Source organism: Psammomys obesus, unplaced genomic scaffold (genome assembly GCF_907164565.1).
Source record: "Psammomys obesus unplaced genomic scaffold, mPsaObe1.curated_primary_1811, whole genome shotgun sequence".
NCBI lineage: Eukaryota > Metazoa > Chordata > Mammalia > Rodentia > Muridae > Psammomys > Psammomys obesus.
The window spans coordinates 3,071,586-3,091,425 of record NW_026594311.1 but is presented as its reverse complement, the minus strand read 5'-3'; the positions used below and the strand labels follow the sequence as shown (position 1 = coordinate 3,091,425).

Sequence of the window (19,840 nt, the reverse complement as noted above, 5' to 3'; positions counted from 1 at the left end):
TGGGCAGTGTGCTCAGGACTTAGAAAGCCTGTGGTGGCACCTGGAGGACTCCAAGGCACAGAAGGTATACAAAACATAAAAACAGGGTCTGGGAGATGGCTCAGTTTAGTGTCTGGTGAGCACACATGAGGATCTGAGTTTGAATTCCCAAAACCCATGTAAAATCTGCATGTGGTATTTATAACCCTAATGCTGGGAGGTTGGAGGCAAAGATAAACAGATCCTTGGCCAGTCAGCCAAGCCAACTGGTGAACTTCAAGTGCAGTGAGAGGTCCTATCCTGCCCTCCCCAAAATAATGATACGGGGGGGCATATCATTGAGGTACCGTGGGTGAAGCTCCCCTGTCAGTTCTGAGACACAACCATACAGCAATTTCCTGGTCCTCTGGTTCTTACAGGCTTTCTGCCTCCTCTTCCTTGATGTTCCCTGAGTCTTAGGTGTAAATATGTGTTGTGCTGTAGGTGTATTAACTTGGACTGGACATCCCACAATCAGTTGCTCTCTGCATTTTGTCCAGTAGTGGTTTCCTGTAATGGTCTCCATCTGCTGTTAAGAGATACTTCTTTGATGAGGAGCAGGAGCTAATGTTATCTGTGGAAAAGTCACAACTGCTGTGATTTAGGTCGGACTAACAGCCCTCAAATGTCCCTTATATGACTTTGGGAGCAGCTTTCTTGACAATATATATTATATTATTATATACAATTATTTTGCATGCTCTTGAGAGCTTTTTGACCAGCATTTACAAGAGATGTTAATTTTTGTTGTTTTTATCTTGTGATGTCTTTTGGTATGAGAAGAATGTATTGGAAAATTCTACCTTCTATTTTTGTGGTTGTTGTTTTGTTTTGAAATTTGGAAGGATTGGTGTCAAACTTTGGAAGTTGGACAGAGTTGTCAGTGAAGCCGCCTGGTCCTTTAGCTCTTCTGGAAAATGGATAAATTACTAATTAAATCATTCAATGTGCTGTGTTTTGATTTTCTATTCCTTTTTAAAACAGATCTATTACTTTACATCTTCTCTTTTTTTATTATTCGCTTTACAGCCTGATCACAGCTCCCTTCCCCCATCTCCTCCTAGTCCTACCCTTCCCTGCCCTCCCCCATGCTCCCATTCTACCATCCTCTTATCCTCAAAGAAGGAGAGCCCACACACACAGGTACCAACCCACCCTAGCACATCAAGTTGCAGTAGAACCAGGCTCACCTTCTCCCACTGAGGCCAGACAAGGCAGCCCAGCTATGTGAATGGGGTCCAAAGGCAGGCAACAGAATCAGAGACGACCTGCAATCTAATTGTTAGGGGCACCCACATGAAGAACAACCTGCTCATCTGCCACACGTGCGCAGGGGGCCTAGGTCAAGCCCATGCATGTTTTTTGTTTTGGTTTGGTTTGGTTTGGTTTGGTTGCTGGTTCAGTCTCTGTGAGCCCCCATGGGCCCAGGTTAGTTGAGTGGGTAGGTCTTCTTGTGGTGGCCTTAGTCTCTCTGGCTCCCTCAATCCACTTTATATTTTTCTAAGTGTGACACACTTAGGCTTAAGGCTGCTTGACTTGTTGGATTACATTATTAGTAGTATTTCCCTGTAATCTTTGTTTAGGTCACACAAAAACATTACCTCTTAAACTCTTCACTCTTCTTTCCCTGTGACCAGTCTCATATTTATTAATTTCATTGATCTTTTAAGGAAACTATTTTTTATTTCATTCATTTTCTCAAATGTTTTCTACCCCCCCCATTCTATTTATTTCTGTTTGAATCTTTACTTTCATGCTAGTTTGCTTCTTATTTTGTTCTCTTTTTTTGTTTTATTGATGAAATAAGATTCAACACTGTATCTGGGACTAGCCTCAGATTCCCAGAAACCCTCCTGCCTCAGGATCCTAAGTGCTGAAATTTCAGGCATGAGCCATCACACCTTCAGGGTAGTGAATTGAGGTAGTTGTCGTCATTATCCTCCTCTTCTTTCTCCTTCTCCTCCTCAATGTAGGATTTTACAATTTAAATTTTTCCTGTGTCACTTTTGCCAAAATGGATATTATTTGTATCCTGAAATGTTTTATTAAAAATTTAAATTAGTTCTAGGAGATTTTTTCTTCAATTTAAAAATATATCTATTATATGTAAATGGGAGATTTGTCTATGTGTATAACTGAACACCAGAAGAGGGCATCAGAACCCATGGGAGTATAGTGAGAGACGGTTGTGAGCTACCACGTGGGGGCTGGGAATTGATAAACAGCCAGTGCTCTTAACCACTGAGCCATCTCTCCAGCCCCCACGAGAAAGTTTGACTATTTTTTTTCTTTCATTATTATCATTGTTGTTGTTGTTTAGACAGGGTCTCTCTGCATACCTCTGACTCTCTACATAAACTGACTCACTCTGTAGTCCAGGCTGGCTTCAAACTCACAGAGATCCGCCTGCCTCTGCTTTCTGAGTGCTGGGACTAGACATGTGCCATAATGCTGTGTGTGTGTGTGTGTGTGTGTGTGTGTGTGTGTGTGTGTGTGTGTGAATGCCTACATTTATGTGTGTGTACTGCTTGTGCAACTGATGGAGCCCAGAAGAAGGTGTCGGATTCCCTGGAGCTGGAGTTACAGGCTGCTGTGAGACTGTCCTCTGCAAGAGTGGCAAGCACTCACCTCTCCAGGGCCCTGTTTTACACAGGGTCTTAAGCACCTCAGACATCTTGGTGTGTAAAGTTACATGAGGGTTTGTAGATGACTCTTGTTGAAGCAAGAAAGTCCTTCTAGTCCCAACTTTGAGTGGACTATGATTTTTGTTGGTGGTGGTGGTATGTTTTTGTTTGTTTTGTTGTTGCAACAAGGTTTTTGTGTGTAACTTTGGCTCTCCTGGAACTCACTCTGAAGACCAGGCTGGCCTTGAACTTGGATATCCACTTGCCTCTGACTCCTGAGTACTGGGATTAAAGGTATGTGCCACCACTTCCCAGCTTGATTATGATTTTTTAATAATAATTTTTCTTTGTTGTTGCTTTGTCCTATTTTGTTTTACCATGAACAAATTGAAGAAAAGACATCCCATGCATCTGAGTCTGAGGTAACTTTATGCAAACATATTTGAATACATTTTAACAGTCCCTTCTGTTCAAGAGATTCAAGGCCAAGATGCAGGTCCTACATTGTAAGCTTTCTTTCTTTCTTTTTAAATTTTTGTTGAAAACAGATTCACCTCTCACACAACACATCCTGGCCACAGTTTCCCCTCCCTCCACTCTTCTCAACTCTCCCCAAACTCCCCTTTCCCCAAGATCCATTCCCCCATTCAGAAAAGAGCAGGCCTCCAAGAGATGACAGCCAAACATGACAAAACAAGATGCAATGACAAGACGAAAGTCCTCATATTGGGTCTGGACGAGGCAACCCAATAGGAAGAAAGAGTCCTTAGAGCTGGTGAAAGGGTCAGAGATACATTTGCTCCCACTGTTGGAAGTGCCACATACACGCCAAGCTAACAGCCGTAACACACATGCAGAGGGCCTGGTGTAGATCCACGAAGGCCCCGTGCTTGCCGCTTCTGTCTCTGCGAGCCCGTGTGAGCCCTGCTTAATGTACTTGGTGGGCCATGTTCTCCTGGCGTTTTCCATCCACTCTGACTTCTACAATCTTTCCTCTCCCTCTTCCACAGGATTCCCCAATCTCCAAGGGGAGGGACCTGATGGAGAACCCCAACTTAGACTCTCCATGATGCCTGGCTGTGGGCCCTTGCATCTGCTCCTGGAGGAAGCCTCTCGGATGAAGAACGGACAAGACATGAATCTAGGAGTAGAACGGAATATCATTAGGAGACATTTTATTATTTTATTGTACTTTGCTTTGCCAGTTGTGTTTGGTTCTACCATGGGTCTCTGGGCTATCCACTTGCCATTTCTTACAGCTTGACTTTTATTTTGCTTCTGAGGCCAGACTTGAATGCTTAGTCCATGGTGTTAAGAATTCTTACACTTTCAAGGTTGAAAACAGCTAGGAAATGTTCTGAGGAAACCCACAAGGCAGTTTTATGAATAGGTGAAAGGACATTAGGAAAGTGGGGAATGCCGGGATTTTGTTGGACCACCCCATGCAGTTGCATGAGTGGAGGGGTCATGTCAGGAGGTGAGGAAGTTGGGTGGGCCTGCTGTGGGTTTTCAGTGCTCTAGAAACTCTAAGAAGAAAGCCCCTTTCGGCTCCACAGATGCCCTCTCATGACCCTCTAATGACTCCAGAGCATTTCCCCCTAACAGTTAATATTTTATTTTATTTTTAAAAATTACTTACTGATTTATTTTACATCCTGATTGCAGCCTCCTCTCCTCTCCTCCCAGTCCTCCCTCACACATCCCTTCCCTATTCTCCCTTCTCCTTCTCCTCAGAGAAGGGGGAGCTCCCTCATGGGTACCAAACACCCTGGCAGTTGTCACTGCGGGACTAAGCACATCCTCTCCCACTGAGGCCAGACAAGGCAGCCCAGTCAAGGGAATGGAATCAAAGGGAGGCAACAGAGTGAGAGAGGGCTGCCACTCCAGATGTTAGAGGACCCACATAAAGAGCAAGCTGCACATCTGCTCCATATATATGCAGAGGGCCTAGGGCCAACCCACACATGTCCTTTGGTCAGTGGTTCAGAAGTGGCCACCCCCTATAGCTAGGCAAGACTTCCAGTGGAGGGATAAGGGCACCAACCCACCTACAAAACCTTTGACCCAAAATTCGTCCTGCCTACAAGATGTGAGGGGACAAAGATGGAGCAAAGATTGGGGAAGGGCCAACCAAGACTGGCCCTACCTGTGACCCATCCCGTGGGAGAGAACCAATCCCTGACACTATCAGTGTTACCCTGCTCTGCTTGTAGACAAGAGCCTAGTACAATTCATCTCAGAGACTTCACCCAGCAGCTGACGAAAACAGATGCAGAAACCCACAGCCACACGTCAGAGCTCAGGGAGTCTTATGGAAGAGTTGGGGGAGTGATTGGGGGAGCTGGAGGAGTCTTCTACATACAAGAAGACCTATGTAGTGAACTAACCTGGGCCCATGGGGGCCTCACAGAGGCTGAACCAGAGCACTTTTCTTAACAAGTCCCCAAGAAACACAACAAGCATGCCTTGCCGGCAACTCTCTTTCTATCTGCAGAAACTGAGGCTCCTCTTCCCCAGGGCTTTTCTCCAGTGAGGGTGAGTCCTGCAGGCAGTGAACCTGCCCTGGAGACTTCCCTTCAACAGTCCCAAGTCACCCTGAGAGTCTGTATTCTTTAATGCTTGGGAGACATTAACAGCACTGTAAGCCACAATTGCTTTCTATCCTGAAGGAAGTTGCTAATTAGCAAAGCACACATTTAGCATTTATTGGTCTTTTGGGATTTTTTTTTTTGTAACATTTCAGCCATTCGTGGTCTACAGATAAAACTTTTTTCTTTGTAGTTAAAAATTAAACATTTTTTCATTGTTTAAAATTTTAATACAGTGTATTTCGATTCTATTTCTTTTTCCTTCTCTAACTACCTACCCAACTTCATAGTATTTCTCTCTCAAAAATATCAAAACAAACAAATAAAATAAAATAAGACAGAAAATAAACACAAAATAAAAAGCATTCACACACACTCACATATACACACATCATAAAACTTCCCTCAAAACAGTTAAAAGAAACTGGGATTTTTAAAAATTTAATCTTGTGTTTATGTGAAGAATGCTGATTTAAAAGATTTTGCTTGTGTTACTTGTTACTAAGCAACTTAATAATTTTCCTGAAAGTAGAATGATAGAAAATTATTTAATTAAGAAAATATTTATTTATTTCCTATGTATGAATGCTTTGCTTTCATGCATGTTTATGCACCATATGTCTGCCTGGTACCCTCAGAAGCCAGGAGAGGGTACCAGATCCCCTGAAATCGAGTTACAGGTGGTTGTGAGTTACTATGTGAGCTTGGAATTGAACCTGGGTCCTCCGCAAGAGCAGCAGGTGTTCTAAACCACTGAGTCATCTGTCCAGCGCTTGATAGAAATTTGACTTGATTTGAAACACCAGAAATGGTTTGTTTCCTGGTTACCATGGCAGCTGATGTTATGAGTGTGTCCCATTAAAACATCTCTTCCTCACCCCTGCCTCTCTCTCTCTCTCTTTGCTGAAATCATGACTGTATATGCAGTCCGTTGCTACCATGACTAGCCCCATAACAACTGACCAGACAATGAATCCGACCTTCACATCTGAAGGTTGAGAAACACAAGCTTCTGTTAATAGTTGGATGGCTCTGAAGTGGTAATGCATATCATTATTAAACTCCAAAGTCCTACTCTCATTGGAGGTTTAAAACAATTTCTAGTACAGCCACTGGAATGTGGTCTGCACCCCATTTGAGTTAGAAGAGGACTGAATTCTGCAGAGTGAAACTGGTTCCTCTTAAGATCTCAACAAATTAAACTAAGATCAAATCCCAGGCTCACCACCACCACCACCACCCGGTCTCTGGCAGCAGAGGACATCGAAGGGAAAAATCAGTTGTTGAAATTGGAGGCCACAGTTGGAACAGACACGATGGAAACAGGAGAGGGGTCCACGAAAGCGAAGATCTGAGAGCAGAGATCACCAACTCAGAACAGAGGTAAAGATGGAACTAGGAAGAACCCCGCCACACCCCAGCAAACAGGTATGGAGATGCTGTTTGGCACTGCACCCTCGATTTGCTCACGCTGCAGAATGCTGGTGTGGAAGGGCTGACTTCTCAACATAGATTCCGCAGGGGGATCTGGCCCTGCACTGATGACCTGAGACATGGCTTTACCCTATAACTCTGGCTGTCCTTGAACTCTCTGTAGACCAGGCTGGCCTCAGACTCATGGAAATGTGCCGGCCTCTGCCTCCTGAGTGCTGAGATTAAAGGTCTGTGCTACCACCTCCCAGCTAGAGTGGTATTCTTAAATTCTTTCCTCCTTCCTCAGTTGTAGCCTTTCGTTGTCTTATCTGAGCCTCAGAATTCTCTCTGGGGTTATGTGGTATAATATATCAGAACCTGGGCCTTGAAACTAGGCCCTGGGTTAAAACCTCAGCCATGTCACTTTCCAGCTTGGTGGAAATTTAGAGAATCACTTAATGTTTTTATGTTTCGGTGTCTTTATTTGTGTGAAGGAGATAGCACACACCTCTAGAGTTAACATCTGAATTAAAGCAATAAATAAATAATTCGTATTTTCAGATGTCTGTGTACTTAAGCACGTAAGTTCAAAATCAGCCTAGGCAATATAATGAGACCCCAATCTCAAGGTGAAGGGGAGGAGGAGGAGGAGGAGGAGGAGGAGGAGGAAAGAAAAATAAAAATGAAAACCACCACAAAAATAAAAAAACAAAAAGGCCACATAAAGCACTGAGTGACTGTTACACAAATGTAACATTGGTTATTATCATTTGGGAGTAATAAATATTACCAAACATATCTGACCACTGGAAATTAAATCCCAGAGAAGGGAGGCAACTATTTTCAAACCAATGACTTTTTCCGAAGCTTACACGGTCAATTGGCATGGCTAATTCATGGACACAATTCTTTGAGATCTTTCTAATGTGTCCATTCGCAAATTAATGTGACAAGTTGTTCCTTTTGTGTCTCCCTTCTCCTAAGAATCCTTTCTCGCTCACTCTTGTGTGGGGGTGGCCCTCACAGGAGCCCAGAGGCACTGCAGACAGCTTCACACCTAGTGGGTGTCCTCCCCCTTTCCAGTCAACTTGAGGAAAGCCCTCTTCACATCTTTGTTCCGGAGGCTGTAAATGATGGGGTTAAGAAAGGCAGAAATAACATTATAGAACAAGGCCAGCTTCTTGTCATCTTCCGGGGAGGCTTCAGAGCCAGGTCTCATGTACATGACCATGCACGGGATACAGAACATGGTGACCACAGTGATGTGTGAGGCACAGGTGGAGAAGGCCTTCATCCGCCCTTGGGTGGAATGGATCCTTAGAATGGCTATGAAGATACGAACATATGAGGCCAGGATGAGGGACAACGGGATCAGAAGCAAGATGAAACCCAGGATGAAGTCTACTTGGTCATTGAGGGATGTGTCTGCACAGGCCAGTTTCAAGACAGCGGGGATTTCACAAAAGAAGTGGTTGATCTCATTGGGGCCACAGTAGGGGAGTTTCATTGCAAAGACGGTGTAGACAAGGGCACAGATGAGACCACAAAGAGCAGAGCTGGCCACCAGGGTCGTGCATAGGGTTTGGCTCATCTTGACTCCATAGTGAAGTGGATAACATATAGCAACATATCTGTCATAGGCCATAGCTGCAAAAATCCAGGTCTCAGTGATGCCGAGTGTCAAGAAAACGTACATCTGGATCACACACCCTATGTAAGAGATGGTCTTATTCTTGCTTACTAGATGAGCCAACATCTGGGGCACGGTTGTGGTGGCATAACTGAGATCCAGGAGGGAGAGGATGCTGAGGAAGAAGTACATAGGTGTCTGGAGACATGGATCTATTCTAATCAGGGTAACAATGAGCCCATTGCCCAGGACTGTAAATAAGTAGAGGAAGAGGAAGAAGAAGAAAAGGATCCAATTGGTCCTGGGGTTTCTAGAGAATCCCAAGAGGATAAACTCAGTTACAGAGCTGTGATTTCTCCAGCCTCGGCTGTGCATGGCCTTCCTTCTGAGAAGAGAAGAGAACAGAAGACTGACTCCTTTGCAGTCCCCGTGATAGAATGTAAGATCCACAAACAGGGAGCTAAAAGGAAAACAGTTACCTCCTGCATGCCCAGGGAAGAAGAGTCTATCCAAATTGGCCTTCCCTAGACCTAGATGATTAGTAGGAATTCCCCTAAGTACCTTTCAGGTTGTCCAGCTAACACCCCCCTGGATAAATACCAAGGTTCCCATTAAAAGCTGTATAGAACAGAAGTCTTAGTCGAATAACACACATACACACATACACACACACACACACACACACACACACACCATCAAATGAGTCAAAACTAGGAGGCTACACATACCTGCTGTTTCCTAATGCCATTATTTCAAGACAAGTAGGTACTACAATAGGCAACGTAAAACAAACAGGTTTTTTTAGAAAAAAATAGGAAAGTAAGAAAAAGGGAAAATCACAACCACAGCCCCCAGTTTATCCCTCTCTCTTCATCATCTCTGCTTCTGTACACAACCCCCATGCCATACATTTTCAAGAAAAAAAAAAAGAAACCGCTTTGTGACTTGAGTACCCTCGAGTGTGGGCCTCCATCAAGAGTGATGGTGCATTTATTTCTGATCTGTGATACTTGTCATTTTGAATAAAAATTTCCCCAATACCTCACAAATGAAACGAAGCCAACAACCCCCACTTCTGTTCCTGTAGAAGCTCTGTCACCTCAACCTATCCCTCAACCCTTCCTGCGATAGCACAATGGTGCAGAACGCATTAACATGCAATGATAACCATTGAGACTCTGATTTTGGAAGCAGAGCAGAGTCCTGTCTTCTAACATTTCTCAAAAAGATGAGAGGCGTGGATTTGGGAATAGAACCGCCGTGTGTCTGGGCTTTGTTCTTAAGCAAGGTAGGGGAGTCCTCCACAGCTCCGTCTCTTACGGGAGAGGGGAGGGGTAGTGAAGGTGGACTCTGAGAAACTTCCTGACCAGTCTTCCTCTCTCTCTCTCCCCCTCGCTGGTTCTTAAACGTCTGCTACAGAATGCCACCACCCAGGGGTGTTCCATCTTTTCTAGGTCCTGAGAAAGGAAATGGCCACTTGTCGAGAGTCACTGGAAAGAAGGCTTCACTAAGTGTGACCTGATTGTCACCACAGCCCACTGAGGTCAGAACTTCTTTTCTCCTTTACATAGAATTAGAGACTCTAAGTTGAACCGTGGTACGTGGTAGAGCCAGGACCCAAACTCCAAGTCCTATGTTCTCACCACATGAAGTTGAAGCTTGTCTCCTGCATTGTCAGTCTTCACAAAGGTTCCAAATACAGTACATATGCACTTTAGATGTCACTCTGTGGGAAACCTGACCTGCCTACCCTGTTTAGAGCGCAGAAAGCACATATCTCAGATTGGAAAATGAAGGGTCTTTTTTGCATACACAACTCTCAAACTTTGGAGCAGGATTACAGTATCTGAGATTCTGCACAAAGAGTTTACAGCAGATTATTATCTACTCAGGTTAAAATCACATTTCATAAAAACCGCGGGCAGAATTCAGCCTCAAACGGAAGTGGGTGGTTGAAGTGTTGTGCTGGGGGCCAGGCACTACAGAGCAGGAGTCAGTGGGGTCTGCTTGGCTTCACAATCACGCAACTGCTACATGCTGCAGGCTTTCGAGGCTAGCCGTGTGCTGATCAATCTGAATTATAGCTCCACCTAGATCCATTGATCCAGCTGATTTCTCGATATCTCTCCCCCCTGGGATGTGCAACGAGCGGATTATATCTGACATTGTCTAAACCAAACTTCCAGTGCCCTCTGCAAAAAAGTGTGATTTCATCCTTGGTGGCGACTAAAGTTAAAAAAAAAAAAGAGCCCCAAGTTCGGCACGAACCTCACATGCAATACACCAGAAAATATTGTTGGTTGCCTTTCAAACATGAGAAAGAAAAGATCATTTCTCACCATCTCCACCATTATCAATGATCTAGATTGCTATCTTTTCCTGCCAGGAGTTTTCCAGTATCCCCTAAGTACTCCCTCGTCTCCTCTCCCCATATTCTTCTCTCCATACAGTTGTTGAGAATAAGTATATTAAAAAGACAATCATGTGAACGTTCTTATCAAAATCCTCCAGTGAAACTGGTTGGGGTGACCCACACCTGTAACCCCAGCACTCAGGAGGAGGGGGCGGGAGTAAGTTCAAGACCACCTCGGGCTATAGAACAAAATGCTGACTTAAAGCAGCAGCCACTGCTGCCATGGTGGCCTTTTTTAAAATGCAGTACATTCTCTTCTCTTCTCTCTCTCTCTCTCTCTCTCTCTCTCTCTCTCTCTCTCTGTGTGTGTGTGTGTGTGTGTATGTGTGTGTGTGTGTGTGTGTGTGTGACACATTTATGTGTGGTTACATATACACCACAGCATACCTGTGAAGGTCAAAAGCAAAAGTAGAAGAGTTAGCTCTTATTCCACCAAGTGGGTCCAGGGGATCAAACTTAGGCAGACAGCTTAGCAGCAAGCTCTTTTATCCACTGGGCCATCTTGCTGGCCCTATAGTAGTTTCTGTAGTCACCAGGAAAAGCCAAAGTCCTCTGAGGGCTTCAAGATCACTCAACATGTTTTACCTCTCACGTCTCCATCTGCTCCAGCCACGCAGCACTTTGCAAAGAATACTGCTGTTTCACCACTTTTAAAGCATTCTACTTCCACTACTGGAATTTACCTTTCTGTGAGTCACACTCTCACTTCCTACAAATGTTTGTTCAAGCGTTGTCTTCTCAGAGAACATCTGAGTCCTTCCTAACCACCGTGTACAAAAATGAGAGCATCTCATACTCCTTTCCTATCTCCCATTTTATCTCTCTTCAAAGCACTTCCTAATGTGATATATAAAGTATTATTTAAATCACCCTTGCAAGAACACAGGAACTTTGTCTTTCTTGATTCATTGTGTACTGTACTGAGTATTAGCAGATTCTAGGACAATGCCTGGCACAGGCATTTATATGTTGATGTGCTGAGTCTGAGCCCTGTTAGGCATGATAGCGCTGTCCTTGGTTCTGAATCTTGATTCTTCTGGAGCCTTCTCTTGCGCTTCTATAGCTCTTCATGGATTTCCAAATGGAGCCTGGCTCTGACCATTTAGTCCATTCTCCATAGTTGTCCCACTAGATCACCAAGTCTACCTACTAATGCACAAATCTTAAAACCAAGGAAACCAGTTGAGCAGCGCCCACTGGTTGTCCAGTACGCTCTCCAATCCACACGCCTGCAAATTAAACACAGAGAAGGTTTTCTGGCTGCCTCTCCAGACAGACCAGCTCATCTGCTGATCTCCCAACTGGACCTGCTTCACGAAGCTTCAGGGAGATATGTATCAGGAAGGCAGGAAAGGCTCTCGGGTCACACAAATTTCTATTTGAGTTATAGTCTACCATTTATCAGAAGCACAAACTAGAGAAAGTCATTAGTCTCTGGCCCAGCACCTGCAAAACTAGTAGAAGAGCACAAACCTTGAAGATCTCCTTGAATACTGACAAAGCTTTTGGTTATACATGATGCTATAGCATTAAACATCAATTATCATGACTGCTGTTGTTTAGTTGTTCATGCTGAAAATCTTTTCCTTCCTTCCTTCCTTCCTCCTCCTCCTCCTCCTCCTCCTCCTCCTCCTCCTCCTCCTCCTTCTTCTTCTTAGTAAAATTATAATCATGGAAGTCCTTCATGATTCCTACCCTAATTCTTTCTCTAGCCTCTGGTTGGGCCTTTGAGGGTGCTTCCATTACTGCTCATAGCCGTGCTCACACACACACACACACACACACACACACACACACACACACACTGATCTATAGAGTTCCTTAAATATGAAAACTCTCAATGTGATTGCCTGTCTCTAATTCTTGACACATAGAACGGGCAGGATTAGTAAATTTTAGATATGTGAGTATGAAATCATGTCCCTGGTACAATACTGAGTTACCTACAAGAATGAATATCTAGTCCAGTGGTTGTTCCAATGCCTGAAGGATCTCTACCAGGCTACCAACTGTCATCACAACTAGATATCTCTCCTTGGCTATTTGTTAACAGACATGAACAAAATTTTGGGAAATTTGAAAAAAGTTATTAGAACATGCTAACAGTTTTCCTTTCTCAAATGAGCTTCTCCTTTAATATTAGTGAGATGAAATTAAAGTGAGGGATGGACAAGGACAGAAGGAACTTTTCTTTGAGTGTGACCTACTTACCTTACATTAAAGACAGGATGTCATTAAGAGCATGGACACTAGAATAAGAGCTTGGTGCTAGTCCTGATTCCACTGGTAATTAGCAGAGTAGCAAATTATCTCCACTTCTTGTGTTTCAATCATCTAGAAATTAGAACTTATCTCAAAGGTTGGTATTAGTTATTTAAAGAATTACATGAATACTTCTTTAATGTGATGCCTGCAGCAGAGAGTTTTAAATTGTATTTATTGCTGTTATATTAGTTTATCGTTACAAGTTCTCTTTTATTCTGAAGGTTTAGAAAAAGGGGGAATCAAAACAGAGAGTAACTTGCCTTGTGCACAGCTACTGAGAGACACAATCCATCTCTGCCATCACCAAAGAGCTTTCTTTAATGAACCCTGATATTCCAGTGCCGTCCTGATGCAACACAGGTTTGAAGCAATGGCTCACAGTGACCTTGTGGGGATTGCCTTTTCAAGGACTTATTCTTCAAGCTCCTTACCTATCTTCCCTTCCTGACTCCAAGTGTGATGTATACTTCTGTTTCATACCCATGTCTTACAACTGCCTTAGGCAGTTCCAGAATACAGGTACTGGGTTGTAAGAGGGCCCGACTCCAGACACTCTCTTGAGCTACTGCGTCTCATCAGCTCCCTTGAAGATACCCTGCCTGAAGTGTTAATGAGGCTCATGGGTATCGGGGATCAAAGAGTTCCCATGGCTGTAGCCATGTTGGATCCCAGTGTTACCTCAGTGGCCTCCCAGTCCTAAGGGATCCCATTACTAAAACAAAAAAGGCTCTACAGAGATACAATCATCATGTAGAGAAGGGATAAGTGTGTCCCAAAGGAAACTCCAGGTTGGAGGGGAGACCAGAACTCCTGGAAGGATATAGAGACCAGTCCTTGAACTCAAGTCCCCATGTTGTCACCTGGAGGTAAGGACAGCAAAGGAGCCAACATCAGGACCCAATTTTCAGTTACTCTTCTGACCCTGTTTGTGTCCTCTGCAGAAAAAGAATGTTTGAATTAGATACTGCTCCAAAATCAGTCTTGGCAGTGGGGAAACTGAGCATCAGCTTCCAGAAATAACTGCAGAAACACAACATAAGAAGAAAGAGAACAAAGAGTCAGGCATCCTGATATCATGATGTAACTTTTTCTCACTTCTCCCTTATTGAGATGCCCTACTGTGGTCTGAGATGATTTCAAGATTGCCCCTGTCTCTTCCCATTTGTACATGCTAATTTGGGGGTTGGTTTTTTATTTTATTTTATTTTATTTTATTTTCTGAGACTTTGAGATGTATAACTAGGCTGCTTATTTGAAATCTGTTTACTTGAAATAGGTGCTCATTGTCATAGATGTTCTTAATACTGTCTTTGTTGTAACAGACAAGTTTCTGTATGCTGTGTTTTCATTTATAACAAGGAATTTCTTAAAAATTCTGATCTGCTCACTGTTCATTCAAAATTTCCATGAATTTATATAATTTTTATAGTTCCTCTTACAACTGTTAATTCCATTACATTGTAATTATAAAATATTCAGGAAGGTGTTTTTTTTTTAAGACTTGCTTTGTGGTCTAGGGTTTTATCTATTCTGGAGAAAGTTCAGCTTGGGAACATTGGGTGGAGCACAGGGATCCCTGTGGAAGAGTCAGGGGAGGGATAGAAGGACCCAGAGGGAACAGGAGCTCCACAAGAATACCAACAGAACCAACTAACCTGGGCCCAGGGGGCTGTGGAGACTGCAGCACTAACCAAAGATCATGCATGACTGGACCTAGGCCCCCTACACTGATGCAGCCAATAGGTCACTCGGTCCTCATATGGGTTCCCTAGTAATGGGAATGAGGGCTGACTCTGACATGGACTCTGTTGCCTGCATTTCCATCATTTTCCCCTAGTGGGGCTACCTTGCCAGGCCACAGGGGAAGAGGATGCGCTCAGTCCAGATGTGACTTGATATGCTGGGGTAGGTGGGTAGGGGGGCACTCCCCTTCTCTAAGGGGTAGGGACAGAGGGATAGGGGAAACAGGGAGAGACGGTGGGACCTGGAGGAAAGGAGTGAGGAAGCTACAGCCTGGATGTAAAATGAATAAATAAAAATTAAAATTAAAAAAGAGAAAGTTCAGTGGGGCCTTTGGACAGAAGAGTGTGTCAATGTTAAGTCCATTTTATCTACAATATAGATTAGCTTTGTTTCCTTGTTTTTTTCATCCTGGTGATGTATTGATTAATAAGGATAAACAACTGAAGCCAAGTGTGGTGGCATACGTCTTTAACCCAACACTCCGGGAGGCAGAGGCAGGTGGATCACTGTGAATTCAAGGCCAGCCTGGTCTACAAAGTGAGTCCAGGACAGCCAAGGATACACAGAGAAACCCTGTCTCAAAAAAAAACAAAACAAACAAGAATAGTCAACTGAAATCCGCTACTGTTAGGATACTATAGCATGTCACTACTTTTATCTTTAGTTGTATTTGTTTTATAAAATTAGGTGTTCAAAGCTAACTTTTATTCTTGTAGATGAACTCTCTTGGTCATTACCTAGTAACTGTTATAGCTTGAATATTAAATGCCTCTCGTAGACTCATGTGCTGAATGCTTCTTCTTAGATGATGGAACTGTTCTGGAAGGTTATGGGAACTTTAGAAGGTGTGGCCTAGATGGAGGCAGTAAGCCACAGGAGAAACATTTTTTGAAAGCTACACCTGTTCATTATTCCTTCTTTCTCTGCTTTGTGTCTTCTACAAAGTGAAGACGCTTTCCTATCACACACTGCTGCTGCTGCTGCTGCTGCTGCTGCTGCTGCTGCTGCTGTGATGTTCTGCCCAGGCTCATGGTATCAAACAAGCAACCATACCCTCCAAAAATGTGAGGTAAAATTAATCTTTTTTTTTTTTTTCAGTTGCTGTCTCAGGCATTTGGTCATAAAACAAGTGAGACCAAGTTTGGTGGTATATGCCTTTTTAATCCCAGGCAAAGGCAGGTGGATCTCTGTGAGTTCAAGGCCAGCGTGTTCTAGTCTACATTGTGAGTTTCAGGACAGCCTGGCCTTAAGAGAGACCCTACCTCACAAAAGAAGAAGGACTGGTATAGCTGGATATTGATATTCCTAATATTCTGAGAAAGTACCAGATTTATTTCCAAAGTGGTTATACAAGTTTGCATTCCCACCAGCAATAGAGGAGAGTTCCCCTTTCTCCACATACTCTCCAGCATGTGTTGTCATTTAAGTTTTTTATCTTACCCATTCTGACTGGTGTAAGATGGAATCTCAGAGTCGTTTTGATTTGCATTTCACTGATGACTAAGGATGCTGAGCATTTCTTTAAGTGTTTCTCCACCATTTGATATCCCTCTGTTGAGAATTTTCTGCTTAGCTCTATACCCCATTTTTAATTAAATTATTTGTTTTGTTGGTGTCTAATTTTTTTGAGTTCTTTATATAATCTGGATATTAGCCCTTTATTGTATATAGGGTTGGTGAAGATCCTAGACTATCTTCTAAATGTCCTTTGTTTTACAGAAGCTTTTCAGTACCTCAAGACCCAGCTATACCACTCCTGGGCATGTACCCAAAAGATGCCCCACCACTCAACAAGGACATTTGCTCAACTATGTTCATAGCAGCCTTATATGTAATAGCCAGAATCTAGATGTCCCTCAGCAGAGGAATGATACAGAAATTGTGGCACATTTACACAATGGAATACTACTCGGCTATTAAAAACAAGGAAATCATGAAATTTGCAGGCAAATGAATGGAACTAGAAAAGATCATCCTGAGTGAGGCAACCCAGATTGAGAAAGACACACACAGTGGACAACACACCCAAAGAAGTTAAGTAACAAAGAGGGCCCAAGGGAAGAAGCTTGAATCTCACTCAGAAGGGAAAATACAAGTGACGTCAGAAGTAGCTGAAGAGAGAGAGCTGGGTAGGAGAGGAAGGGGAATGGGGGTGTCAACCAGGTGTGGGAAAGTGGGGGTGAGAGATGGAAGGGCTAGGAAAGAGAACGGAAGTAGAAGCATGGGGATCTCTGGGACAAGCTGGAGACTTTTGACAAGATAGGCTCCTGGGAGGATATGGGGTGACTCTAGCTGAGACTCCTAGCAGCAGAGGGTATGGAGACTCACCCCTAGAGCCAGGCAGGAGGGAGTGGGACACCAACCCACCCACACCCTACCTACAAGATGGTCAGGGTTAAAGATGTAACAGAGTTTGAGGAAACGGCCAACCGATGAGCGGCCCAAGTTGAGACGCACTCCATGGGAGAGAGCCAGCCCCTGTCACTATTAATGATACTCTGCTATGCTTGCAGACCTGGGCCAAGCTAACCGTCCTCTGAGATGCCCCACCCAGCAGCAGATCTAAACAACTGCTGAAACCCACAGCCAAACATAAGACGGAAATCTGGGGAATCTTGTGGAAGAGTTGGGGGAAGAACAGAGAAATCCAAAGGAAATAAGAACTCCATAAGCAGACCAACAGAATCAACAAACCTAGGCCCACTGGGGCTCACAGAGACTGACCCAACAACCTAAGGGTGTGCATGGACTGGACCTGGTCCCCCTATACTTATGGAGCTGATGCACAGCTGTCATCATGCGGGTCCCTTAGCAACTGGAGCAGGGGCTGTCACTGCCATCAACACAGTTGCCTGCTATTGGATCACTTTCCCCTAGCTGGGCAGCCTTGTCTGGCCTCGGTGGAAGAGGATGCGCTTAGTCCTGATGTGACATGAACTGGTGGGGCAGGAAGGCACGTGGCGGGTGGGGATGGAGAGGAGTTTCTGAAGGACCCAAGCAGCTGAACTGCAGCAGCTGTGCTGCCATGACAGGCTTCGCAATCAGCCTTGATACTGTAAGCCTGAGCTTCTGTTTCCCGGTAATGTTCCCACCATTGCTCAGATCCTGTCTCTATTTCTCAGAAGCAGCCAGGCATTCGTTCCTAAGGTCTATACCTGCTCTATGTTAGTTAACAATCAGTTTATGACAAGCTTGCTTCTGCTAAATGCAAACCAATCATGTAACTGCCAAGTTGAAAAGTCAAGGTGCTTGCTCAAACCACAATAAAAACCCAGCTTTGCAGCTCCTGGGGGCTTCCTCCCTGATCCGCTGCGTTGGTGATAGTCGGGAGTCCAAGCTTAAGCCCAAAATGTAGGCTCTGTGTTCTTGCATATGTGGTCAGTCTCCTGGTGGTCTCTGGGGTGTTCAGTCTCCCTTCTCTGAGAAGTGGGGGGAATGAGGGAAGAGAGTGGAAGGGTGGGACTGGGAGGAGAGGTGGGAGGGGTCTTCGATTGGTATGTAAAGGAAATAAATACATAAATTGATTAATTAATTAATTAAAGAAAAAAGGAAATGGATTGAAACTAACCAGGGGCTGACTCTAGTTTACAGTTGATATTCCGCCATTCAATTATTTTCACGTCTGCACACCAACTCAGCTACTTTTTAAACTTTCCTCAGGTAGATGTGATAAGGGAGTTTTTCTTCTTCAGAGTTTCTTTGAGCTGAGTCGATTCTGGGAACCCAGGCCACGCTACTCCACCCCTTCATCCACCCCTTTGATTCAGGTTTTCTCCCACAAAGGCTATGGATGACGTTACCGGAAGTGACCATCTGCATCCTCCTCCCTCGGGCTCTCTCGTGGGACTTTTGGTTCTGTGACCAGGAATCTGGTCTCGCGCATGCCGGGGGAGGGTAGCAGGGCCGTGAAGGCTGCAATAACTATCTCTCCAAGAGTAAAGTACGTCAGTGAAGGAGTCAGGCCAGCATGGCAAGAATTCAGAGATGTGCACGGAAAGTCAGGGAGGCTGGTACCAGCGATGCAATCCAGCATCACGTGCAAAGGCTCTGTAAATGCTATGCAGGGATGCTGACTTCGCTGTGTGAAGCACAAAAGCAACACACGCTTGGCTTTCTGGTCAGGAAGGAAAACGCTCATTTTCCTTTTATGTGTCTGTATTTGGAGTTAGGTTTTCAACAGCAAGTGCAAAATCCTGCGTATCCATTCTGCACGTCTACTTTTTTAAGATCTTTAAATTTAATGTGTGTGTTCTCGTTGTCCGTGAATGTGTGTGTAAGTGTTGAAAGAGTTCAGAAGAGGATGTTGGGTCCCTTGGAGCTGAATTTACAGGCATTTGCGAGCTGTCTAATGTAGGTGCTAGCTACTAACGAGGTCCTCATAAGAGCTCTTAGTCACTGAACCATATTTCCAGGCTTTCTGTGTGTTTTTTTATGTCGTTGTTTTGCTTGGGTGTCATCAGAGCCACCATCATCTGGGGTGGCATCTCCTGGGCATACACAACACTCAGTCAGTACTATGGTCCTGAGGAGAGGCTAAACACCACGGCAGGAGGGTGGGCACACAGTAGATCCCCACCTCACGATAGCAAGGAAGCAGAGAGAAAGCAAGGGAGAACCCACTCCCTTCCTGTGCCCTACCTCCTGAGTATCTGACACCTCCCAATAGCGCATGAGATTATGAACCATCAGTGGGTTAATCCACCAATGAAATGAAAGCCCTCAGGATCAAACCACTTCCCAAAGGATCATCACCCAGCAATCAAGCCTACAGTACATGACCTTTGAGGGGACATTTAAGACTCAAACTGAGACTTTCTATCTATTTATTTACTTATCACTATTTACAATAAACATTCTCAATTAATGTTTATTTCTCTCTGTTATAAAATCAGTATGTGATGACTGCAAAAAAATTTTGGATAGTAAAATATGACCAAGGCTAAAAAATCATTTTAATCTTACTACTCTACTCACTTATATCTAGTATGTGTGTATAAACATATATGTGTTTATGTATATATGCATAAGTGTCTCTCTGTCTCTTTGTGTGTGTGTGTGTGTGTGTGTGTGTAATTTGGGGATTTAAAAATGCATGTGATCACCTTCCCCTGAGATGGGAGCAGCCTTACCAGGCCACAGAAGATGA

At 44.0% G+C, this 19,840-nt stretch overlaps 1 protein-coding gene across 1 annotated transcript; it reads right to left on the bottom strand.

Annotated features, from left to right (window-relative positions):
• Positions 1–7,700: 7,700 nt before the first annotated feature.
• LOC129685096 (olfactory receptor 2A5-like) lies at positions 7,701–8,648 on the bottom strand. Its single transcript, XM_055618468.1, has one exon. The coding sequence runs from the start codon at positions 8,646–8,648 to the stop codon at positions 7,701–7,703; it is 948 nt and encodes a 315-aa protein (XP_055474443.1).
• Positions 8,649–19,840: the final 11,192 nt, after the last annotated feature.